This window comes from Astatotilapia calliptera, chromosome 16 (assembly GCF_964374335.1).
Source record: "Astatotilapia calliptera chromosome 16, fAstCal68.1, whole genome shotgun sequence".
Taxonomy (NCBI): domain Eukaryota; kingdom Metazoa; phylum Chordata; class Actinopteri; order Cichliformes; family Cichlidae; genus Astatotilapia; species Astatotilapia calliptera.
This window is the reverse complement of record NC_137437.1, coordinates 24606242-24633341: the sequence shown is the minus strand read 5'-3', so window position 1 is coordinate 24633341 and position 27100 is coordinate 24606242. Positions and strand designations below refer to the sequence as shown.

The following is a 27100-nucleotide window of genomic DNA, read 5'->3' as shown; positions in this document are numbered from 1 at the left end:
TGTGTGTGTGTTTGGCAGTCACTCATTAGTGTCGACCCGTCTCCCTGAGCTGCCAGTCTCATCCATTGTGTGGGCTGCCTGCAGTCATCTATTTCCCCCACCTGGCCACATCCATCTTCACTCAGCCAGACACTGTTAAAACCGTGTCACTGCTGCGTGTGTGTGTGTGTGTGAATGAGTGACTCAGTAAGGCAGAGTCAGAGGAAAAGAAAGAAAAGAAGAGAGAATGTTTTTTCTCTTGTCTTGTTTGTGTTTTCTTTTGACTGACAACACTGCAACTATAAGTCAGTACAGTCGTATAGTCTTTGTATAGCCTTCTGTCCTTTACAGTGACTTATCTGTCTGCTGCCTTGCGGTGTGTGTTTTTGCATTCAGGCCAATCCAAGTTTCATGACCAAGTGTCACTTTTCTTAAAAAAAAAAATCAACAAACATTTTTCAGGTAGAACAAACCCCAACTACTAAGACCACAAGGCCATCCATCTGTACATCTTCCATCTGTTGATTTTCCACTGCTTATCTGGTCTGGGTCATAGTGGCAGTGGACTGAGCAAGGTATCCCAGATGTCCTTTTCAATTTTCTCTAGCCAAGCCCTCGATCTCTTCCTGGGAAAATCCCAAGGCATTCCCTGTCCAGATGGGAAATGTAATCCTTACAATGTGTTCTGCCCTCCCCTCCTGTTCCCAGTTACATGATCCAAAAATGCCTGCAGAGGAAGGCAGCAAGGACGTAATACTAATTGTATGCCTAAACCAATCAAATTAGCACCTTTTGATGTAAAGACACAGCTATTCTAACTTAAAATACCTTTTGGCTGCTCGTATCCATGTTCTATTCTTTCTTTAACAAACCAAAGCTTGTCACCATGCTATATGTGAGAATTTGAAAGCAGGAAGACTGGCAAATCCTGAGCTAATGCCTCAGGCTCAACAACCTTTTCACCATGTTCCAACACAACATCTACACTGCCACTGATGCTGCACCAGTCAGTCTATCAACCTCACGATTATTCGATTTTTTTCCTATTCATTTGGAGCAAAGACCCCAACCAGGTGAAAGCAAAACAGTATTTTCACAGCTATAAATAAAAAACAGTAATACAACTGCAGGTTATTATTTCAAAACCCCAGTAAGTGATTTTACTCGAGATGTTTTACTAGCTAGCTCATTATGTGGTGACATCTTGAGTTTAAAGATATTTCTGATTTTAAATTACATGCTTTTAAATTTTTAAGGCATCTGGTATTATTTTCAGGTATTACCCATGTGTCTCATTGTGGCCAAAAGGACAACTGTGTACTGTTCAAGAGAACTAATGAATATTATCAAAATAGTTAACAATGAAATGTTCATTAGTCAACAAAAAACGCTGTCTGCACACAGCAGTGAATACAAACCTAAATGCATTTGATGTGTGTCAACTTCTGCCTGATTGGTAGTGAGCAAATAAACTCTATATGGCAAAAGGCAGCAGTTTCTCAGAATGACACTTCTAGTTGACTCATAAATAAAATGATCGAAACCTGTAATTAATATGCAAACAGTATATGCTGTATATGCTAATGTGTTGGATTTCCATTAAACCCCTAATCAAGAGATATCAGCATCTCTGCAGATAGGGCTCCCTGTATCAATTATGATTTCATTTTTATTTGGATACACTGACAATTACAACAACATGTTGAATACAGGGTGCAACATGTTTCAAGACAGTCCTACAATTAAAAAAAAAATGAAGATGGATCTTTACCAGGGCAATATCAGTAGAATCTCCAGATCTCAGCTATCCCTGTTTCAGTTTTTACACAGACTATCAAATGCTCTCCTCTTTCTCTCCCCTCTGTTTCTCAAAGCAAAGCATTCAAATTGCATTCAGATGTTTGATTCCAAGCAAGCTTTGGCAGATAGCACCCTTGCTCTCAAACCTCATGTTAAGACATGGAGCGCGGCGCAGATCACAAGCATCGAGCCTTTGATACTACCAAACCTTAGAAACGTCAACAAGTGTCCGCCTATCTCTCTTCCTCTCTTGCTCTTACTGTCTCCTTCTCTTTCATGTCCAATCTAATTAATTCTGAAGCTCTTTTTTCTTTTTTTTGCGGTGGTCTTTCATGATTACATAAATAACTATATGATTTAATGTTAGCGACCAGAATATAACCCCCCCCCCCCCATCCCCACCTCCGATTCCCATGGGTAAATATTAGCTTGTTTAATTTAAGCGCATCTTCATGTCTGTTTTAATCACTTCTCAAGTTTAATTGAAACATTGTCCATTTGAATTTAAATTTAAGAGTAAGGAGTGCACCCCCTGCTAGGCTACCACAATCACTTCCTTCAAAAAAAGAAAAGAGGAAAACCAAAAACACTGCTGCAGTCATTTTAATTTATTAAGGTTTTCACATTAGTCCAAGAGCAGATCTTAGCCCTGAGGTCGATGGTGCCCTTGAAAAATTGTGTCTCGCCAAAAATAAATTTTTATTTAAATTTTTGCTTCCAATCATGACTACTAGGCAATAAATCAAAATACAAAATCATTAAATAATTTTTAAAAAGTAGTACTGCTGCTGCTACTCCTCCTCCTATTACCACTAATTATAATACTATTCCCTTTATATAGCCACTGTTAATATATGTTAAACACATACAAAGTCGGGCTGTGCCATATACAGCACAGTAACAAATCTATGTAGCACTAGTTGCTTATAGGAACATGGCTTTACAAAGTGGGCTCAAAGGGAAAAATAAAACAACCAGCCAGTGGGTAGTTTATCACAGAGATCTGCGTATGGTGAGTCAACACTGCCTTATTACTGACATGAGAATAGAGAGTCCAATATTTGTACCAACAAAAGATTGCAAACAAAAATAAGCATCCATGGGAGCCTAGGGTATATTCTTCTTTCTACAGTGCTCAGACATGAGGTATAGAAAAAGAAAAATTGGAGATTCACATACTGAAATAAATACAGACAGGAGAGGGAGAATAGACAAAGTAGACTGGGGAAATGAGTGAACTGAGTTTTCATTGGAACCCTGGGGATGTATGTAATGAGTTGGAGAGAAGCATGTTTGCCTAGTCTGGTTTACACTGAGAAATGACCCTGTGAAACACACAGTGTGGCCCTCTCACCACACACACATTCACACAATCACTGACTTGGAGGCAACCCAGGCCAGCAATGTTGACAAAAGAAGTGGAAAAGGTGGTGGTGTATTCAGTAAAGAATTTCTACTATAATGCTTGGCTCGGCGAGGCATTCCTACAGCGTAACGTTGTCCAAAATGTGGCATTGAATTGCTGTCACTACTTGATACTGAGACAAGTCTTATAGTTAATGGGACACCGAGCTGTTAAATAAAATAAAAAATCACAAGCTCGATGGCATCATACAGACACTTCTTGTCACATTTTAATTGAACTTTTTAACACAGTGATTACAGATGCGTTATTAATGCATTAATCGCTAGCACTTAAATCTGATGCTAAACCAGGACTTGTGATTTATTCGGATTGAGACAAGTGTCACCATTGCCACAACCAAGCAAATGCCAAGGACCAAGGACACCTTGTGTGGATCATTTGCACACTAGCTGCTTTGCAAAAAAGCAGTGTTGGACTTCTGGGAGTATAAACACTGCAACCTAGCATGAGCAGATATCCCACTCTATGTGAGACTGCACAGCATTTGTATCTACAGTCCCATATCTTGAGAAAATATCCCACATTTTGATTGGCTTCGGTATTCTTGTTGAGTGTCTCAACAAGAAGTCCTTGCTGACAGTCTTGGTAGCTATAGCAATAAGTAATAGGGATATATATGTGAGACACCGTAGAAGACAAAAAGCAAGACAAAAATCCAAAGTTACGCACTAGGAAAAAGACATTTAAATAGAACAGACTATATGTCCTCCACGTGATCAGTGTCAATCCTTTTAACCCTCTCAGGCTCAAATTAAACTTTTTGTTGCTAATGCACAACCAAGTCCTGCAGTGGTACTTCTGAGTAAAAAAAACTCATAAAATATGTATGTGAGGTAATCAGGTTGTTAGTATTTAACTGTTGCAAATCTGCAACGCCTGCCTGGAGAGGGTTAACTGCATCCAACCACCTTCTTCTGCTCTGACAAAGATTGATGCAGAAAGATGTAGTTGACAGAAAGTTGAATAAGCTAAAAGGCTTAAAGAATTTCAGTACAATTCACGCAATATTTCCTCGATCTTTTCTTAGAATAGACATTGCCAGCTTGTCAGTCTTAGTCTGATTTTTTTATGTGATTTTTTCTTTTTCTTTTTAAGAGCTTAGTGGCTCGATGAAACTTCAGCAGACAGATAGAAATATGTTCCAGTGGGTAAATTACTGCCTGTCCCAAGTTTGATGGCAGTCCTTCACACATTTCAATTTTTTCCACTTAATGTCAAACTCATAGTAGGATCCAGTCCATGATTATCTGTGATTTAACTTAACTTTCTTTTTCTTTAAAAAATAAAAATAAAAAAATCAGTCTTACTTTAGAGGTGGAGATTCTTTCGAGAAACACTGAACAGTCTTTGAACTTTAAGAGAAGGCTTGAGAAAACCGACTCGGGCAAAGGGAGAACACACAAAGGAAGGCCATTACTTCAATTTGAAAGAGACCATTGGAGCCGATCTGCTAGCATGGTTAAAGGAAAACACTGGGAAGTGAAAATAATAAGTAATATGCAAGGCCAAGAGACAATATGAAAATTGTGTGGTGTTGTGTTCACAACAGTGCAGGCCTGCTTGTTATCCTCTTAGATCATGTGCACATTAGACTCAATGTGCCCATGAACACGTGTTCTATAGTATAACCTTTTGTATGGCTTACCAATAATAAATTCATAGTGGCGACTTTGTTTGAGGTGGTAGACAGTTTAAAGTCCTCCTCTTGTCAGCTGCATTCCAATGCCTGATTTAATCATTAAGATATAACACTTATTTATATCACAGTTATCACTCTGTATTGTAGTCCTTGTATTCAGTTGTGTAGAGCCAGAACTGACTAAACATATGACAAAGTCTACAAGTGGATTTCACTTCCCTTCCCAGGCAAATTAGTGTGATGGTTGAGCTGTTTCCACATTTCACCCATCACACTAATATAAAGACAAAGCTATTCATCAAGCCCCTTGTGTAAAACTTCTCCAAGAAGCTGTCCAGATTGACTGGAAACAGCATTTCAGACTGCACTGTGCTTACCACAGCAAAACAGCAGAATAATCCTTTTTTTTTTTTACTTAGCAGTAGCCAGATCAGTTCTAAATTACTCACATCACAACTACAACATATGGAAGAGAGTGCTGTTGGATTCAGAGAGTCAAAAACCAAAAAGTCATAGGGAAGAGAAAATGATTCTTAGTAACAGAACATGCAAGTATAAAACAAAATAGAGAAAAAATTCTGGGCATCATAGCTCTGCGTATGCGGTGGCTCTGATGAATATGCTCATTAGTATGGCTCTCATGACAGATCACTCCATTAATAATCTACAGCTATGATCATGGCCTTGACTGAGAGGGAGGACCACAGGGATGTTGCCTCAGAATGGAGCCCTGTCACTTGCAAGAACCTTAATAGCCATGTGAGGCTGCAAGAGTGCGTGCGCCGAAGATAAACAGAATAAAAAATGTGTATTTTCAAGACGCAAGTTTAGATAGACGTTATTATGAGTCTCATTCAGAGAATTCTTTTTGTATTTATGAAGGACAATTTGTGTTTGTGTCAACTCAAGGGTGGGCACCTTATTAACCGAGGCCCCTGGTGGCTATTTGAGTCTCCAGGAGCGGTAGCCAATTATTGAAAACACAAAACAATATATGCATGGGACACACTGTAACACAACACAGTGGTAAATAATACATTATCATATCTACCCTTTATGAATTATAAATCTCTCCATGTTGACAACTGTTCACAGCAGGCATATATTTATTCATGTACATGTAGCTTATCTCATTGTTTTTTGACAACGTAATTTGTATGATTAATTCTATACCATGAAAATGTTACACAGCCTGGGGGTTTGTCAGCAGCGGCATGGCAAGACTAAATGCAAGCTATGATCGCCTTTGGTGTTAAATAAAAAGCACTTTATATGTGGTGTGATCACAACTGTGTCCCAAATTTAACTGATGGTTTAATATTTTCCCTTGGCAACTCACTTGGGCAAAGCCTGCTGCTGATGTAGCCAAAAACAGCAATTGAAAATTTTGTCTAAGATAAAAAATCAGGGACTACAGGGATTACTAAGCCATTTTCCATTTTCATTCGGATTCTCCTGGCTTTTTAACCTGTTATTTTTCGGTGTGTATGACAATTTCATGAACCACTCAAAAAATGCAAGATATTTGGAGATTTAATCACAGACATGGGAAAACCGGACACATTAACACAGTCATAAGAAACAGAACGTTTTCATAGGACTCCGCAGTCCTGTGAATACCTACATCATCATACAGCCTATGATTCAGTAGCTTGTAGAACAACAACGAATAACTTGAAGTAATAATTGTCTGTGTGACTTTATCAGTTTCTCATATCACTGTGGAAGATTTTTGACCCAACACTATTTTCCACTGTTGCCTCATTTCATTGTGTTTTGTACAGCTCTCTGAAAGCCCAGCCATAATATTTTGAATCAGGTTGAGGTTTGGCCTCTGACAGGGCCATTGCAACACCTTAATTCTTTTCTTTTCACCCATTTTGCTGTAGATTTGCTGTTGTGCTTGGGATCAATGTCCTGTTGCATGACTGAGCTGGCTTGGGGTAAACACTTTACTCCAAAATGCTTTGGTATACAAACATGTTCATGGTCAAGTCAGTAACACTAAGGTGCCCAGCTCCCTTGGTTGCAAAACAATTGTTCACCCTTCCACTACTGTGCATGAAAGTCAATAATTTGGTCTCGAGAGGTTTTGTGATTTGTTTAGATGCAAGTATGCAAACCTAAGCTGCATTGCCGGGGAATTCTCCCAGAAACCCTTCCAAATGACTCACACTTGTTCCACTTTTTTCCAATGTTACCGTCATGAACTTTAACATTTAACATGCTAACTGAGACCAGTCAGAGATGTAGCTCTTGGGTTTCTTGCAATTTTTTTGAGTGCTGTACAATTTGATCTTGGGGTGAATTTGCTTCCACCCCTGGGGAGGTTGTCGCATTGTGTTGACACTAATCTAAATGCTTGAGACCAGCAGCCTGCCCGAACTTTGCTGATGATCCCGTTAATCAAGAGTACTGAAGTAGAAGCATTTGGCTCTCTTATTTTCCATGAAAGCAGTAAAGGTACTGCACAGACTCCAGTGAAAACCTTTTTCATATGACTTCATGTGTATCTGTCAGCTATTGATACTGACAACAAAATTCTAAGAATTTGTAATAAACTCCATGATACTATAACATATTTCCTGCATTCCACACTTCCCCCACTAAAGTTAAGTAAGACTTTGAATTATTTACTTCACTTCTACATAGAGACGAAGAAACGGAAGTGCCGGTGTCTGCTGCTGAATCCATAAACACTCACACTTTACCAATAGCCACTCAGTTGTCCATGGCTTGCGGCCATGTGCTACGGACTAACATAAACACATTTTTTTTTCTCAGTTTAGAAATTATGTTGTAATGCATTTGGCCTCTATCGCTTGAAACATAATAGAACAGTACCGTAGTTGTTTTCCAAAGCAAATTCAAGCATGCATTCAATAAAAACCCTTGATGAATGAACCAGAATGCCACTCAAACCACGCACTAGGTTTATCACCAAATATCACTTAGAAAGTAAATACACTGACCATATTAGCAAATCGTGTATTTTATACTTAAATAGGTAATAATGGCTCAGTTTCCTTACCTTGGCTATCTGGACACACCAATTGAGCAATAGCTGTGATCCAATGTTGTCTTTGTGCTCGTGGACATAGTCGAGCAGGCATCCGTGAGGCATCAGCTGTGTGACCAGCTGGATTGTCGGACTCAAGCAGACACCCAGCAGTCGGACCAGGTGCGGGTGCTCCATGCTAGCCATGATCAGAGCCTCCTGAATGACACAGATATACACTCAGGCATGTGGAGGGTAATGATTACAGGTGGCTGTTTTAATCTGTAACAGTATGTCAGCAATGTTTATTTCCAACAGTTGTCATTTTCAATAAACACATAAAAAATATGCTATTTATTAGAAACATGTCAGATTGTGTGATGGGTATGAGGTAAACTGTGCCAAAACAATTTGGCTGCAGAAAAGACTGAAATGTATTTATTTGTGTTTTTCTTTCTACTGGTAATATTTTTTTATTTAATAATAAAAGAAATGTTTTTTCTTTTAGTTCTCCAAATTGTGAATGGATAAGAAGATGGCACTTTTCACAGCCTGAATTACGAGTTTCAAGAAGTATTTTCTTACTGGGAATGCTAATTACATACCTGAGGAGACCACTACATTACATTAAAAAAAAAAAAATGACTAGGATCCTAGCAGCACATCTCTCTCTCTCTCTTCACATTTCTATTCATCTCTTCCTCATAGTTCCTGTCTGTTTTTCTTTGTCTGCAGGGACATATTGAGTGGAGCAGCACATGTGGCATCACCCCACAAGTATAATAAGCTTCCCTTTCACTTTAGCCAAAGAAGAATTTAATGCTAAATGATGTTTTTGTACAGCCTCACTTTTAAAATAATACACCTGCATTAGGACACAAGCCTGAAAATTGTGTTTTCAGCACCAATTTTATATTTATTCTGATGTCTTGTTTTAGTCTACAGTGTGACACTCTTTTGAAAATAACCTGGAAACAGCCTTGGCTGTCTGGTGCGAGTGCTGGTTCTGGCAACTCCAGCACTCACAACGCTCACTGAACTGGCACACCTGAGACTCATCTTCACATGAAGTCTCTTCACTCCATGTTCAGTATCCCATGTGATACATGTGTGATGGCCAAATTCTAGCTCTTGCATTTTGGTCTCTAAACAATTTAGTTCTTTTGTAATGCTCCTGTACTTCAGGTCAACTCCTTATTATTACACCAGTTAGGTCTCCAAGCCAACTCATTTCTGAACCTTGTGCCAGCCTCTACTCATGGCCTGCTACAAAGAGTCAGCTACTCTGGACTAATGCAGTAAACTTCAGCTTCATATGTAACAAAGTTTCTGTGTCTGCTTTTAGATGAGCGATTTAAACTAAAACAAATGTTATTGTAGCTTGATGTTGTTCCCTTTCATCTGTCAATATTTGTTGCTGCAGGGATTCCATTAAACAAAGATTTCACTAGTTAAAATCAAATTTGTAAGACCATGAATGCTTTTATGCCATTGTTTTTCTTGGTGGCCTAGAAGCAAAGGCAACACACAGATTTAGGTATCGGCTGTGTTTTGTGATATTTACGTCAACCTTAATGTTAGCTCAGACGAGCCTCTTGAACACACATTTATCATCTCTGACAGTGTCTTGTCTTCCCCCCTTATTTCTTACTTCTTCTTGCTGTGTCACCAAAACTGAGATGAACCACTCTCACAAAGGTAATTTTTAAACTTTCTCTTTCACTTCTATCAGTTTGATAAGAGTTTGAATGTTTCTTTCCCTAAATAAAATTCATACTCAAAACAACATTTCCTCATAGGTCAGGCTATTCTGCATTCTTTCATGATTGTTTTATGGCTTGTTTGTGCATGTGGAATGTGTCAGAATATTCACTGTGGGAACAGAGAACTAAGATTCTGAAACATATGTATGTTTTTTGGAAACTGGTGCACATATCTTCCTGTGTTATCGAGGACTTCAGTTTTGGACTGACCATAACTGATTTCTGTCATCTGCTGAAGTCAAGCTTTAGATGGTCTAAGGGTGTTTTCACACCTTTGCTGCCTAATCAATTTAAATCAAACTCTGGCTCATTTTCCCTGGTGAAGTTCATTTGTGCAATCGCATTTGGTCTGGTTCACAACAGTTGAACTGAGACCCTTTGGAGGCAGTGATCTCAAAATGAACTCCAGAGTGGTGATCAGACCACAATCCAACTTAACTGCCAGATGTATGCTAAAGTTTGATCTGACCATCTTTGGGTAGCTAAGTATGTTTTGCATTCTGTTACCTTTTACCATAAATATTCAGAGGTCACAAAATTTAAACTAATCATCTTATATTACTTCTATTGCTCCTGCCCTACACCGAATGGTTGTAGCTTCGGATGTGATTTCTTTAGGAAGACATTTTGGTTCACTTGGTGTATACTTGGAGTCCAGACCTCCCTCTCCCCAGGTATCTCCTCCTACTCATCCAGGGGAACACAGAGGCTTCCTAGTCCAGCTGAGGGACATAATCTCTTATAATATCCAACACACTTTCACTCCTCCACTTGGGACAGCAACTAGTCCCTGAACGGAGTGGACACTTTACCCTTTAACGCTGAACACCATTATTGTCATTCCACTCCAGTGGGACTTGGGGACAACCACCTGTTGAAAGCAACAGAACCACATCATCTCCAAAAATTTGAGACGAGATCCTGTGGATCTACTGTACATCCACTATATGTACAGGTACTAAATGGCCAAACACCTAACGTACTCCTGAAACATCTCCTATAGGGGGGGAAAAAAAAAATATATATATATATATATATATATATATATATATGTATATGTGTGTATATGTGTGTGTGTGTTTACATTTCTCAAAGTTATTGAGAAATTTAAAGCAGGCTTAGGCTACAAAAAGATTTCCCAAGCCTTGAACATCCCACGGAGCACTGTTGAAGCGATCATTCAGAAATGAAAGGAGTATGGCACAACTGTAAACCTACCAAGACAAGGCCGTCCACCTAAACTCACAGGCCGAACAAGGAGAGCGCTGATCAGAAATGCAGCCAAGAGGCCCATGGTGACCCTGGACGAGCTGCAGAGATCTACAGCTCAGGTGGGGGAATCTGTCCATAGGACAACTATTAGTGGTGCACTGCACAAAGTTGGCCTTTATGGAAGAGTGGCAAGAAGAAAGCCATTGTTACAGAAAACCATAAGATGTCCCGTTTGCAGTTTGCCACAAGCCATGTGGGGGACACAGCAAACATGTGGAAGAAGGTGCTCTGGTCAGATGAGACCAAAATGGAACTTTTTGGCCAAAATGCAAAACGCTATGTGTGGCGGAAAACTAACTGCACATCACTCTGAACACACCATCCCCACTGTCAAATATGGTGGTGGCACCATCATGCTCTGGGGGTGCTTCTCTTCAGCAGGGACAGGGAAGCTGGTCAGAGTTGATGGGAAGATGGATGGAGCCAAATACAGGGCAATCTTGGAAGAAAACCTCTTGGAGTCTGCAAAAGACTTGAGACTGGGGCAGAGGTTCACCTTCCAGCAGGACAACGACCCTAAACATAAAGCCAGGGCAACAATGGAATGGTTTAAAACAAAACATATCCATGTGTTAGAATGGCCCAGTCAAAGTCCAGATCTAAATCCAATCAAGAATCTGTGGCAAGATCTGAAAACTGCTGTTCACAAACGCTGTCCATCTAATCTGAGCTGGAGCTGTTTTGCAAAGAAGAATGGGCAAAGATTTCAGTCTGTAGATGTGCAAAGCTGGTAGAGACATTCCCTAAAAGACTGGTGGCTGTAATTGCAGCAAAAGGTGGTTCTACAAAGTATTGACTCAGGGGGCTGAATAATTACGCACACCCCACTTTGCAGTTATTTATATGTAAAAAATGTTTGGAATCATGTATGATTTTCATTCCACTTCTCACGTGTGCACCACTTTGTGTTGGTCTTTCACGTGGAATTCCAATAAAATTGATTCATGTTTGTGGCTGTAATGTGACAAAATGTAGGAAAAGTTCAAGGGGGCTGAATACTTTTGCAAGCCACTGCATATACACACTAGCACCTTTTTCACAATATGTTGTACTGGGTCAGAATGTCAGCAGACAAATGCCAGACTCACACTTCTAGAAAATTCATCATGTTTACCAGTATAGACTGAACTGCCAAAGATCATAGGACCCCTTATTCTGTTTAAGGTTGAAGTTCCTCTTGAAGTGAACAGCAAGGTTCCACTCAGTCAAAAACAGTGCAATTTTATTCAAAACCTTGACATCAAAGTGACTTCGTACTTTGAGATTGTCAGCATTCTATGTAGTAAGCAAAAAAATGTAGTAAATAGACCAAGGTCAGATTGCTGCAAATCAGGAATATTTGCCTTTAAATATAGAGCAATGGTTTCTTTGTGCTGATGTTGTGTATTATGAAATCTTTCTGTTATACTCTACAGTATGTAGACACAAAGCAACTATACCTGAAGCTTGTAATATTGCATATTATTGCAACATAAACACTAACAGGCCCCTATTAATCCCATGGTATAGAAACTCTCCAAAAGACAGAAACAGGCGTAAATTTGCTCACCTGCAACTTTACAACAATTGAAAATTCATCATCGGGTGGGTAGGTATACGCCAAAATACACAAGACAGGCAGGTGTGGCCGTTTGCTTTTACTGGGGAGAGAATCAATGCATAAAGCTCCAATGAACACTAACAGAGAGATGCAACCACTATACATTTTAGAACTGATATGGCTCATCTATCACAATGCTTACATAATGAGGTCCCTGTTTACATGCCAGTGATGGGTATAGTTACACTGAGGGTAATGGCAAATTGGGCCAAAGTCTTTGACTGACTGGCTTTTCCTTTCTGCCTGCAGGATTCCGTACAAGCAAATTTATATTGTGGTGTTTACTTAGCACTGCAGTGGGGTATCCTGTAATCTGTTAGCCCTGCATCCTATTCAGATCCCTTCTGTGAGCTATTATCCAGAAAACAAAATACTTCCACAGCATCCTAAAGAGCATTTCTTGAGGTTTCTATATATAAAATAAGTATATACAAGAATTATACTAATTGAAAAACACATGACATGAGGAATTGTGACAATAGACTTTAAAGCCACTAAGTGGAGAGGTAGGGGCAGTAGTAGTTGTAGTTAGGTATTGTAAAAAGAGAGAGAGAGAGAATATGTCTGTGAATAACAAACCCTGTGAACATCCCTTTAGGCCCTGGAAAGCACTACTGTTGGGCTGAGATAACAGTTATATAAAACACAAAAAGGGATTTGCAGGGGTTGTTCCTTTTTGTACACTGACTGTATAAAGTTTACATCCCCACTGAATTGTAATTTTGCTGTTACAATTAAATACAAGCATTAGGAAACACTGTTTTTACAAACTTGTGCTACTTCTGTAGCTCGTCATGAAGGTAAACTGAAATAAGGTAGTTACAAATCTTCAGAATTGTATTAATATGTAATAATAGTAAAACAATTTCTTTAAAAAAAAGCTAAACTGAAACTTTTTCTCTTTTCTGTGGATCACTGTTGCGAAGTGCTTTATAGATTGCTGCATTTTGTGCATTGTATGGATGTCTCACATTATTAAAACTGATATATTGGAGGGCCTTGGAGAATAATACCTGAGTAAAACATTAATAAAAAAGAAAATAAGATTTTAATTATCTTTAATCAAAACTAAAGGAATAGCATGCTCTAGCTGTTATCCTTATACACAAACATGCACACTCCTAAATGCATGCAGATCGATACACACATGCCAGTACTGCAGGGAATAAACACCCTTTCCTTTTGCCAAGCACTTGCTGACAGCGTTGGTATTTTATTGTTAGCCATAAAAAAAGAGAGGTTCCCTTCTCTTACTGCACCACAGGTAAGGAGTGGCAAACTCCTACACAGAACCAACCACACACACACGCATGTTGAAAGACAATCAATTCTCTGTGACATTCTTCAAACAGTCAGTGGCAAGTGAGACTGGGGCTTTGAGTGGCCTGCAGCTAGAAGGTCACCAGTCAGAAATCCCAGTCTGCCAGGAAAATAATGGATGGCAAAGGAAATGAATGGCACTCTGCTTTCCCTTTGTAACTACCACTGGTGTTCCCTGGAGCAGAAGCTTGAGCCCCCAGCTGCTCAGCAGTCAGTCATTAGAAGACCACTGTGGATCTAGACAGAGGTGATGGAAGGTATTCTTAAAAAGAGAAAAGAAACCCCAAAACTATTTAGGAGGTAAATTAACCAAGTTTATGAGTAGATCCACATGGACACATGCCTTTCTGCTGTTATATACGTTATCTCCACTGTTTCTATTGCCCCTACATGTTGTTATCTCATTTCTCTGTCTGATTTTCTGATTGTCAGACAACCTCCCAAAGCACTTGGAACATAAATTAAACACATATGGGATATTCATCAAAGACATCGTGATAAAAATAGAAATGCTAACCCTCCAAAACTCTTCCTTTTAGACTGTCAAACTAAGTGCAAAACATGAGTGCAAGTGGGTCGCTTTCAATGTGTGTGCGTGTGTGTGTGTGCGTGCGTGCATGGGTACGTGTGTTGATATGAGTTATTTCATCTGCATTGCATCATCACAGGGTAATAATTTTGATTTTTTTTTCACTCTTCCTTTTGAAATGAGCCAAGATGTGAATGTTTTATAAATGGGGCCTAGTGCACTGTGCTAGGAGCCCATGGCATGGTGCGTGTATGTCTGCATATGTAGGGCTCCTACAGGCCCCTTATGGTTTCTAGTCTGCTGTTTGTGGGGTTCAACTTTAGTTGTTAGAGATTTCACTTTACAACCATCTGTGTAGCGCTTTTGTAGGCTAGTTTAGCGCTAAACTGAAGTTAACTTGTCAGCAACGAATGCAATGTACAGCTGGTTAAAGGCCTTTAAAAGAAAAGGTCAGTGTTCGCTCCCTTACATACTGTAAGTATAAATTGCAGCACCTTTAAACAGTGTCACTAACAGGCTTTGGAACAAAAGGTTGTTACATTACATTTAGCTTGTAATTTACCTGCGTATATGTTATCTTTATAAAAGCTGAGTTTGAATTGTATTGTCAAGTCTCTTTTTTTGGATTTTGTTTTCAAGATACTCACATCCATGAATTCCACATTAGCCTTGGGTCCTGTGGCCTCATTTAGGATTTTAATGGCAACAGGGATTTTCACAGTTTCCCCCTCTGGGACCCAGATACCCTAAAGAAGAAACGCACACAGACACATACACACACACACAACATGATGATGAGTCATTACACTAATTGCACAGTCACAAATCCTCTACTCACAGAAATGATGTTTAAAAAAAGTATTATAACTCCTCGAGGAACAGCAGGAATCTCAATAAATTGAGCGTTTTACACTCTAAATTCTACTTTGTCAGCTTTATAAATAACAACATTCCATATTCTCACTCGCTGATTATAAAAATGAACTGCATGCTGTACGATTAAGGTTATTTCGCCCTTCAAAAAGACTTGGGAAAAACTATTTAATCATTTTGAAGTATCTAATTTTAGGGAGGTTTAAAGTGATTTAACAGCTGCCAAAGTGGATGGAATATTTGAAAGAGGAGAAAAATGAAGTACCTCTCAACTTTTTCAAAGTGATTAAAATGTGTTCCACCTTTGTTCCACCCTTATGTGACTACACATCCAGAGTGACAGAAGGCCTAGATTTCACACTTAGCCTAAAAACAACTATCCCATCAAAGAATTATCGTCATTAGGTGATAATGACGATCGATTTGATGCAGTTTTATGTTTCCTTTTACATGTAATTCTGCAGATGATCATTATTCAGCACAATAATTTAAGGGCACACTTTATGAAAGCTTGGACATCGATGTTCTAACTGGAAAAAATGGTTTACAGGTTTGTAAATGCCTCAGTTTATTAACAACACATTTATTTAAAACTGCATCTGCAAACGGGCTGCTACAGCCAACACTGCAGAATAAAATGACATATTTTACATTAGGAGGAGAAGATATCCATACACAGAATTTACCATTTTATTCTAAAATGTTTAGAAAACAAATGAAATTATTTACATATGTTACAGCCTGCTTTAGGGATTAGTACTTGTTTGTGTGTTTTGTGTTGCAGGAGTTGTGATACGGGAGGACTGTTTTGCTTTGAGTTTTCCTTTGAGTTTTTTTTTTTTGCACATACAATGTATACCATATACTTGCCTAGCCATCCATCACTATGCTACACCACTAATACAGACCTACACACACCTTTCTTAATTTATTTAATTACTTGTGATCTATGAGCGGGTTGCAACACATGAACTGCACATTGTGACAGAACATGTGACAGAAGAATCTATAGCTCCAAGTTGTTCTCTTAATGGTGAAATGCTGAGTTGAGCCAGTTAAGCATATTGCCACCAACTATGGATATGGGTCAAATCAAGGAACAGCATGTGGCCTTAGTTTTATTAAACATAAAACTAAATATTGCTACACTTTAATTAACTAACTGTGTTTTAGCTGTATGAGCCATCCTATAAAGCACTCAGTTTACAAGTTGGTCTAAATGCTGAACCTATGAACTCTCAGCTATGGAGATTAGGTACAAGTCTGATGTCTTCTGGCTGTAAAAGACCTGTCAGGGTTCTATAGCTCACCTATAAGACTTGAAACTGACTATACAGCATATCCTTACAAGTCTAGAAGTGCCTTGAAATTTCCCAGGAGAGCATGCAAGACCTTGCTTTGAAAAAGGACATACACTGATGCCACATACCTCTGGCCTAAAAAAAAGGTGCTACAATGAGAATGGGTGGACACAAAAAAAGACGAATTATAATTTCAGTGAGAGAAAGTCTGCTTTTTCTAATTTCAGATTTTTTTTTTCCAACTTCTACCCAACCCTTCATTGCTCTTATGGTGACCTCAGCTACCTCTTATTTCACTGTCACCCCAGGGGTCTCAGTGTCTGCTATTACTTATTCTTTTCATCTCCCGCCTCCAGCCTTCCATCTCATTTCCTGTCATTAATGATCCTGCAATGTCCCTCTTGTCTTTTTCTCATGAAGTGAGAATGTGAACACAATGTGACATCATGGTCTCACTTTTAGTAGAGGAGCAGTTAAGTATTTGAAGCTAAAATGCAAATAGTCACCGTTAATTCACATTTGATTGTATTTTACCTTGTAAACAGTTCCAAAAGCTCCGGAGCCGAGGATCTTGACTCTTTTGAGTTCTGTTTCTTTCAGGATGCGAAGCTGGGCTTGATTGGGTGCCGTTCCACTGGGTGTTAAAGGTTCCACCAACTAAGAATGCAATAAATAAGTCAGTGAGTGCTGGAAGACAAGTCTAGAATCTACATAACAAAAGCTACTAAGATTAATTCATGATACTTTAAATTAAAACATCACAACTTATCACAGGATTAGTCCAATTGCTTGTTGCTGAGCAATTAAATGCAATTTAGCTTCTCAGGATCTCAGGAACACACTTCCATATTAGAAAAAAACAAAACAAATAAAACCCCAAAATAAAACACACCTTTCTTCCATGCAAAATCCTTCTTTAGAGGATAGGACAGTTTCTAAAAGCTGTGACCCAAATTCCAGGAAGTCAGGTAGTGAAACAGGTTGTACAATAACAATGAAACTGAAATTACTATTTAAATTGTAGAAAAACAAGAGTAATTTCATACAAAAGTTTGACTCAAATGCAACATTTACTCTTAAGGAAGGTTCCAGTGGGTAAGAAAAGTACACACACACACTGGGTGGGTGGACAAGCAACATGAACACCCAAGTTTGTGACACTGATAACTCAAGAACAAAGCAACGTAGGACTTTCAAATTTATACTACAGGTGTTTCTACTAAAAATCTCAGATGAGTTTGAATCTCAGGGTTAGAGGTCAAATTTTCTGAAAAACTTGTGACTCAAGAACAAAGCGACATTGGAGTTTCAAATTGATACCATAGGTGTATCTACTAAAATCAAGACAGCTGGTTGTAGTTACGTTTATTGCCCCTGCACTTGTGGTTACAGTAGGGTTGTAATGGAATTTTTTTCCAGGAAGATAAATCTAGACTATGATGAACCATTATTATGACATTCTCTATGGTAAAAGGAAGTGAAAGCGATACTACATGGGAACAGAAGAGAGTGATGGAGAAAGGTGGATGAAAACAGAGAAAGACTGGGGGAGACAGATAATTGAGGCAGCTGAACGGGAGTTGAAATTTTTGTTGTCTCATTACTGCTCAAGTGGAGGAACAAACAGATGAAATACTAGGAGAAGCAGAAAGATTATATCCGAGGAGGGAGGAAGGAAGATGTGGAGCGGGAAAGGAACTGTAGCAGAAACAACAACAAGACAGCGATGGAGAATCGAGCTGCTGAATTAGTCAGAGGATGCAAAAGCATAAGTGAGGGAGCAATATAAGGAGAATTAAAGGAGAGGGCGGAAGATTAGAGAGGGAGAGAGGACAGAGAGAGCCTAACAGACAGAGTGTAAATCAGCCTGGCTGTGCTTGGCAGCTTCTGTCCCTCTGGCTTATGGTTACCATTTGATTAAAAACAATAGCCATTCTTCATTTAAATGGAATAACAAATCAGCTTCTGCAGGGTGGAAACAAGTAGGCTGGGGGGCCACAAACACACCCAGGACAATACAGACGTCTTTAAAATGATCTAACCGTACACACACAAAGGCAAAGCTCTATGCTATTTCCACTGTGCTGGGAGCTGTCCAGCATTAGTGGTGCTGAAGATGTTGAGGCTGTGTAGCAGCCGAACAGCAGCAAATGTAGCTATCCACCTTCTCTCTCTACACTGCATTTCTGAAACTGAAGCAAGTGCTGCCTGAAATATACTGATCAAAATATTAACACCACATATCAGATCTTGATGAATGAAATATTTAAGTTAACATACACTATATGTGCAAAAATACTGAGTCACCTACACATTACATCTACTGGAGGACCAAGGTCCATGGAAACCATGCCATGGAGCTCTCGGTGCACGGTGTTTGTGTTGATGTTATTTGCCACTGTGCAATTATTGAATCATCAGAGCCATGGCAACCTTTACACACAACACACCTCAGCACTCAGCGACCCTTCTCTGTAACTTTATGTGGTCTTCAATTTTGTGGTTGAGTTGCTGCAGTTCCTAAATGCTTCCACTCTAAAATAATTCCACTAACAGGTGATTGTGGAATATCTAAGAGCAAAAAAACCCCCTGTGAATTGTCTTATTGTAACAAAGGGATCCTGCCGCAATATTGCACTCAAATTCAGTAAGTAAAATAATGTAATTTGTTGAAAACAACGGTTAGTGGAATCTAAAGTGCAATTCAAAATCATACCAAAAATCTAAATTAAATTGCTCAAGTGTTGCTTCATTGTTTTAAGAAGTTTATATGTTGCTATTCTATTAAAGTGGTGAGCTGGGCAAAATGACATTAAAACCATTAGACAAACATTTCACGTGCAGACTGATCTGATTAGATTTATAGTCCATCAACATTTTCTTTTAACAAGTCTAAAATTATTTGTTATATAGTGATAGGATGAGGGGGAAACTGTCATGGTCTGCGAGGGCAGACCGTATGGAGTGAGTTGAGGACCCAAGAGCAGACAGAGGCGAGGAGACGAAACTGAACTTAACAAAAAGCGAGCCTTTATTTAGGGCTGAAAACTCACGGAAAAAACAACAACAAAGTAACTGAGGGAAAACCTGAACATAGACTAGGAAACTATGACTCTTACTGAGAATTTAGACTATGACTAAACAATATACAAACTATGGCTGGGAAACTATGACAAGGGGTAGGGGAGATAACACAGACGACACGACGACGAACAAAGGAAGACTGAGGACTTAAATACACACATAAGGTGATCAGGGGAAGTGGAGACACATGAGAACACAGCTGACTAGAATGAAACATAATGACAATACAGAGGAGAGTAACACTAACTACAATGAACAAAGAACACCAGACTCTTCCAAAATAAAACAGGAAAGATGGAGACATAGACATGAACTTAACATAACCGCATAGACAAGAAACATGACACGTAGACGCAGGAACCAGGGAGACTAAGTACAGGGGGAGATGACAGAAACAACTAAAAAATAAGGACTAACTAGCAACCTAGAAATTAACTGGATCGAAAATGAATACAAAAATACCTAAAACTCATACACGGGGTCACACGACCCAGTACCATGACAGAAACTGATGCGCAGTGCCTGAAAACTAACTAGTTTCAGACTTTATTTTAAGCAAATGACTATTAATCAATGAACCTGCAATATAAGACTTTCCCTGCAATTACATAAAATGCATAATTTAATGTAAATACTAAAAATTAAGGAAAAATTATCTTCTTTTTTTTTGCAGCCCAGAAACAAATGAAGACAGGATGGTTTCAAAGACAAAAAAAGATTTCCCATTTCCTTCTCTGCTCCTCTACTTTTGGAGCATCTAATACAATTATTGGGCCATAAATACAGTATTTTTTATTAAATAAATGACATGTAACAAGAAAGGCTCTGTAATATATTAAAATAGTGCCTGGATTTATGTATGACTACTAAAAAGAGACTAATGTAAGTACTCAAGAAATAGTGGCAGTTTAAGGGTGGCCCATATATGAACGGGTATAAAAGAAGTATAATAGTTTATCATCTTAATGCTATTTCTTTTTCAAGACTCTTCACTGATACTTGTGCCCTGAATAGAGAGAAAGCACTGAAATGAGACCTTATTCTCAGTGTGGACACATAAGTACATTAGATGAAGTACTCTTCTGGTTTTTTTAGATAAAGAAAGAGTACTTTTGCCTCTTCTAATGGTATACTCCCTTAGCTCTTCCTAAAAGAAGTGCCCCTATAATGCACTGTAGGATATTCAAACCCGAGTCGTCAGAGTTTCTAAAACTTTCTACAGTTCTGCAATAGTTATTTAGAATCCACCAGTCAGTCTCTATTTTATTTCTTTTTGCTTTTTTCAGTCTTGTTTTTCTCATATTTTGCACAAGCACAGGCCTGCAAGCACATACTAAGGAAAACGTCACATCCATATATATTTCCTATGTCTACGCATTTTGACATAACAAAGTAATGTCATGAACTGCATTGTAGTAACAACGGTGGCATTATGAAGGCTTTCTTTAAAACACAACAAAACACTTTTATTGCACAAAATGACACATTGTACATGTGTGTTCATTATGATGGAGACATTTGTTAGATAGGTTTATAGTCTTAAATGGTAATTATGTGACAATTTATCTTAGGCCATATTAAAAGTATTCCAAAAGTAATGTATTTTCTGTGGAGACTAATTAAGTAACATAGTGCATTACATTTTTTAAAATAATGAGCAATGTGTAATACGTTTCAAAAGCAAAACAAATATCTTGTGATTCCACAAAAGACCATTTTCATCCATTTGCTCTGTGATTGTGAATTAATGAGTCTGAGAGGAGGAAACAAACTAACTAATGAACCAAACACTGGTACGTAAGAGGCAAAATTCCAATCAACTTTGAAATGAATGAATACATTTACAAGGAAAATCTACGCATTTTAATAAATAATGGCCTACATTTCCAAAATTAAATACAACAAGCTCACTATAGTGAAAGGTGTAGCAGTAGGGGTGATGTAGACAGCAATAAACTTTCATTTGTCTATTTTGCACTTCCTGGTGAACAAAGATATATCCATACTTCTTTATTTATTGACATTTGTTGTTTTCTTCTGAATAGGTCATTTTACTGTAACCTCTCCTCAAAGTCTGGAAGGATGGTTTGTGATAACGTGTTGATTTGGGGACAAAATCAGGTGTATTTATTTACTGATAAATCCAATTGCAATGTAGCCTGTAATTTGATTATGTAATCTTCTCCAGGCATAACAGTACCATGGCATATTAGAGGGAAACAAATACGAGAAACAGAGCCAAGATTAAAGTAATAAATTTTACTTTTAGTTCTTTAAAACTATGGCAGAGTTATTTGCGCTAATGGGATCCAATTTTAGAGGCGTATACTATAAGATCTCTGTTGACACAAAACATTTAGCATAATTTGGGCCAAGGTAACTTAACCTATGTCCTTAGTTTCTGATTATCTTTCAGTGCAACAAACAGCATGCTCTTTCTCGCTGGAACATCAGCTTTTTTTTTTTAAACTTAATCCACTTTCCTGTTTACCTCTGTCTCCAGGAAGCGGCGAAGGGCCCTCTTTTTCTTAATGTTCTTCCGTCGCACAGACACTGCTACACTGAGTACCATGATCACCACCATGAAGAGTCCTCCGATTACGCCTGCTGCAATCAGAGGGGTTCTGAAGAAAAGACATTGGAGAAGGAAAGGGAAGAAAATACATAAAGAACAAAGGGCATGCAATGAAATTACAGAAAAGGAAGAATGTTACTGGGTATCAGTAAAGAAGATCACACACAAGCACAAACTAAACTAAAAATACATCAAGCAAACATCGGGCTAATATAAGCACAAAGATTAACACACATAACATGTTTCTACAATATATATCCATGTGGCCGATCCCTTAAAAACCTCTTCACCTTCGGTTTTTGTGTATTTTCCCACTAAGCTTCATGTGGTAACAAATATCCCTCCATGCCCTCTCATTAAAATCGGGGCTGAGATCAAAAACATGGAAATAATCTTCAAAGAGAATCCTCAGAACCACGCTGATGCTGTCACTTGAAATGAAGAATCTCAATATTTTTACTGATATGCACCTCAAACTGTCCGAGTTGGCTTTCTGATATACTCGGCCATGGCTGGTTTATTTGATCTATCGGAAGAACCGTTCATAATCAAAATAAGGATGTTATTCGGGGTTGTATATTACGGACTTCAAGGATACACCTCTATAAAATGATATCACATTCAGCCCTGTTCATGGGAAATGAAGAATGCTTTATCTCTCTGTCATCACAGTCTGTGGCTGCACAGGGGAAATCTCTATACATGTGATGGTTAAAAGAAAGGGGGTCTAACCAATGAAGACACGCGGGCACTATTACCTTACTTTAGATAGAGACAGGTGTCAAATTAAAGGGAAAAAAGCAGAAAAGGTGCAACACATTATTGTATAGTTATGCAATTATTATCCTAGCATGCTCCACTGAATTTCTAAAAATGTTGAGCAGGCACAATTGATTCAGATTTTGTAAACAGATTGCAAGTGACTTTCAAGGAGGGTTTAATGTTTCAGTCCCATAGACTTCATTATTCATAAGTGCTTCAGTAGCACAGTGACTAAATTACAGATTGTTACATTTGTATTTAGAGCTATCAAAAAGACACAAGTACATAACTAGGGTCAGAAATTATGGTTGTACCCATTAAGTGACTCTGGTGTTTGGGCATTAGTGCAGTATGCAAGAGTTACTCTTCTTATGGTGACTGAAAGTTTCAATACAAGATGTAATAAGGCCATAAGCACTGCTGTGCACCAAAAGAATGGCACAGCCTGAACATTTGATCGCTGCAATGACCGAGTGTTGTGGCTATGCTGTGATCGGGGCTTTTTCTGGTGTCTATTTATCCTCTTAGCACTATCACTGAATCACAATTAACTTGAGTCAACTTGATCAACTTTATCCTATGATTTGTGACTGGAGCTGTTGTGGTGGCATCACACTATATGTTATCCTAGTCTTAATTTTTACCCCAATCTGTGTCTTGGAACCAACAGTGAAGGAGAAAAAAAATACTCTAGATATATAAAACCTGTGGTTCTTTAGATTGTCCACTAAAGACTTTGGATAATTATAAAATGCCCTGGTGACTCCATGGCATCATCACGATTCTTTGGTGAAACAGCTTGATCGTTGCCAACATACACAGGTTTGTTTCTCGGAAAGAAGAGATTGAGGCCATTTTAAAATTGCTCTGAAGCTACAACCAGGTGATGTTTACCTTATTTTTGAGGCTTACTAATATCTGCAGATGCAACACACTTACTTTATTATTTACATGTGATATGTATATACAAAGATAGCAACACTGGTTTCTTGCTGCCACAATGAAATGATTAGGCAGCTAGTAAATTCAGTGCACCCGGGGGTGAAATGCACCAGCATATAATGCCTGTGAAGCCCTGCACTGCTTCTACAATCTGGGTTTTATATGGATTAAACAATTGAGTTATGGTATAACGAGATGATTAGTGAGCTTTAGAGGTGCTGGTAGACTATTTTGGAAAATAATCTAGACTAATTGTTCTCCCCATTTCTCATCTTTATGCTGTTATCTATCTCTTGGTGTTACCTCCATATTTAATGGGCAGTTATGAAAGTGGTATCGATCTTCTCATCTAACTCTCAGCTAGACAGCAATGGTTTTTTTGTGTTTTTCTCCACAAAATATCAATAAAGTTCTTAAACAGAAAAGTTTAAGAGAGAGTGGTAAATGTAAATATTATGTTTGATTTCATTAACTTACGCACTGCAGTTTCACTATGGATACATTTCAAAGCAGAGGAATGAAGCTAATTTGTGTGAAATGAAAACCACACGGTTAATTTTGTGCACGTCTTATTGTTATAGAATGAAAAGAAAACTGATGGTGAAAGACACCGTCAGCATGGCACTGGCAGTAGCTACATGAGGCTTTTCTCACAATGACAAATGTCATTTGGCATTGGGATAAACAGCTAATGTGCAATTCATTCTATACACTCAAATTTGGTGGCTTTTGCACACTCAGCAGAAACTTGATAGCACTGGGTTGAATCTCCTGCCCTCAGAACTAGATCTAGATTTGAAACATTTCGACAAAACGATGGAAACACTCCTCACAGATTTGACGTCAGCTATACATTCATGTATGCAAAAATCCCAGTTCACTACAAAGGTGCTGTACTGGACTGAGATCTGGTGACTTCAAGGCCCTTTAAGAACTCACTGCTGTGTGTGAAACCAGTCGGAGATGGTGTGAGCTTTGTGGCATGGTCTGCTGCTTTCTGGTGAAGCAGCTATTGGAAGATGCATGTTCTATGGTCATAAAGGGATGGACATGAAAACAATACTCAGATAGGTTGTGGTGTTTAAATGATGCTCATTTGGCACTAAGGACCCTTAAGTGTGGGCTCCTTATCCCTCATCAAATTACACCACCACCACCAGCCAGAACTGTTAATAAAAGGCTGGATGGATCCATGTTTTCAGTTTTTTTTGAATATTGCCGCAGAAATCAAAATTCATCAAACCGGGAAAGATTTTTTCCTTCTATTGTATGATTTTATTGAGCCAATGCAACATGTAGTCTCACCTATCTGCTCTTAGCTGACAGGAGTGACACCTGGTCAGGGCTTCTGCTGCTCTAGCCAATGTGCTTCAAGGTTTGACATGCTGTGCATTTGGAATGGCTCTTCTGCATACCACAGATGTAACAAATGGTTATTTGACTTACTCTTGCCTTTTTGTCAGTTTGAAAAAGTATAGTTATTTTCCTCTAACTTCTGGCATCAACAAGGCATTTCACCCAGAGAACTGCTGCATATTTTTTTTCTTTTTCTTTTTTTTTCTCCATAAACCCTAGAGATGGCTATGTGGGAAAATCCCAGTAGATCAGCAATTTCTGAAATACTGCCATTAGAAGATTTTGTGTAAAAAAAAAAAAAAGGAAAAAAAAGGCTTTGTGTAATGACATGACACTTTCAGCTATGCTCAAAAATGACACATCTAACAGTTAACAGATTTACTACTTGTGTGACACATCAGAGCAGGCAACTAGACCTGATAGCTGTGGCTACAGCTACATCCTGGCCAGAGATATCAGAGATCTGATAAAAGCTGATCTCTTCACAAGGTCGGCTGATAGTTACTTTCAGCCATCTGCTGCAGTCCCCATTCATCCTACTGGCAGTTTCCCAAATATTATTTCAGAAGCACACTTGTAGATTTAGTCTTTTGAAGGATATGACTTGTTTTTTTTGAGCTACAGTAGAAGCTTCAAGATACTGAATACTGATTGGTCAGTATCAGGCGGAATATACAGTAAATGCCTTTACAGTGATTATCTCTATGTGAATGTACGCTGTGCTGCAAGACGGTAAAAGCTTCTTTCGTTTCACTTTTTTTGACACCCACTTTGATAGTCATCTCATTACATTTACCTTTTACCTGAAATTTGTATATAGTATTCTTTTTGATGTGCTGGAAATCTCCATTGCAAAATAGTGAACTGCAGGCTGTTCCTCTTGCCTACCAGCCTCTTTTTTTAATCATCCCTCAAAACACCACGCAACAATTTTTAGCACCACTTGATTCCAAACTGCTTCACTTATGAAGTCTTGAATCTATTTGCTGCAAACTATGAGCAGCATTTTCTTGCCTTTTCTCCCCCCAGCTTCAGAACAAATGCTAAAGCACAATCAATTTATCAACAAACAGGCACACACACACACACACAACCGTGCACAGAGAAGCATTAAGGACCTCACAGGGATTTGGGGCCTTAGAGCTATCCATTAATCAGAGACTTTGCTTACTGTACGGTTCTTCTATGTGTGTGCGTGTGTGTACTTCTGTTTAAGTGCGTTTGTACGTAAGCACATAATAGAGGGATCCAAGAAAAGGAATTTTGTACCTGTCCATCCAGCCGATGCAGTCTTGAAGTCTCGGTCCAATGCACCTTAGTAAATAAATACAGGACAAATGCTGTATTTTATCCTATTCAAACATTAATATCGCATATATAAAAATGTTACCATAACACACAGGCAGCCAAAATTAGCCAGAAAGTGTTGACCGTCAGAGATGTTTTTGCTTGCTCATTGTAGAGCAGATGTCAACACAACAACGATACCTTTTATATGATTAACGCGTTTTGCCTTAAGTGTGGCACAAATGTGAATAAAAGCCTTGTTGGCTACCATTTTTAGCCTTGCTTTAGAACTCACTAAGAGTTTACTTTTAGAGTGACAGATTACAAAGTTATACTGACTTCTAATGAAAACTAACCAAATCTGTTGGACGTTTCACCAGTCGCCTTGTGTTAATCTTTCAGTGGCATCACACGTCACATATACTGTCTCTGAAATTTAGTAGCTCTTTTGAATGTTTGGAAGCCTCCAGCTCTGTCTCTCTCCCACTCAGAATATATATCCCTCCCCCTCGATCAGCTTGTTGGGTTTTTGCTGCTCTGAGAGGCGGCCCTGCTTATGAAGCTGTACCTGTGACAGTGTCAGCCTGGTGTTTT

The 27100-nt window shown here is 38.6% G+C and overlaps 1 protein-coding gene across 3 annotated transcripts in view; it reads right to left on the bottom strand.

Moving 5' to 3' along the window:
• Window positions 1-27100, bottom strand: part of erbb4b (erb-b2 receptor tyrosine kinase 4b) — a 328400-nt gene that overhangs the window by 37189 nt on the left and 264111 nt on the right. For 2 of the 3 annotated variants that reach the window (XM_026144460.2, XM_026144462.2), the window contains 5 exons: window positions 26489-26533; window positions 22076-22208; window positions 17035-17157; window positions 14974-15072; window positions 7876-8061 (listed from right to left, as the gene is read on the bottom strand). In XM_026144460.2, the coding sequence (XP_026000245.1) occupies window positions 7876-8061; window positions 14974-15072; window positions 17035-17157; window positions 22076-22208; window positions 26489-26533 (586 nt within the window). The remainder of the gene's footprint in view (window positions 1-7875; window positions 8062-14973; window positions 15073-17034; window positions 17158-22075; window positions 22209-26488; window positions 26534-27100) is intronic. The other variant, XM_026144463.2, reaches the window with a different exon arrangement.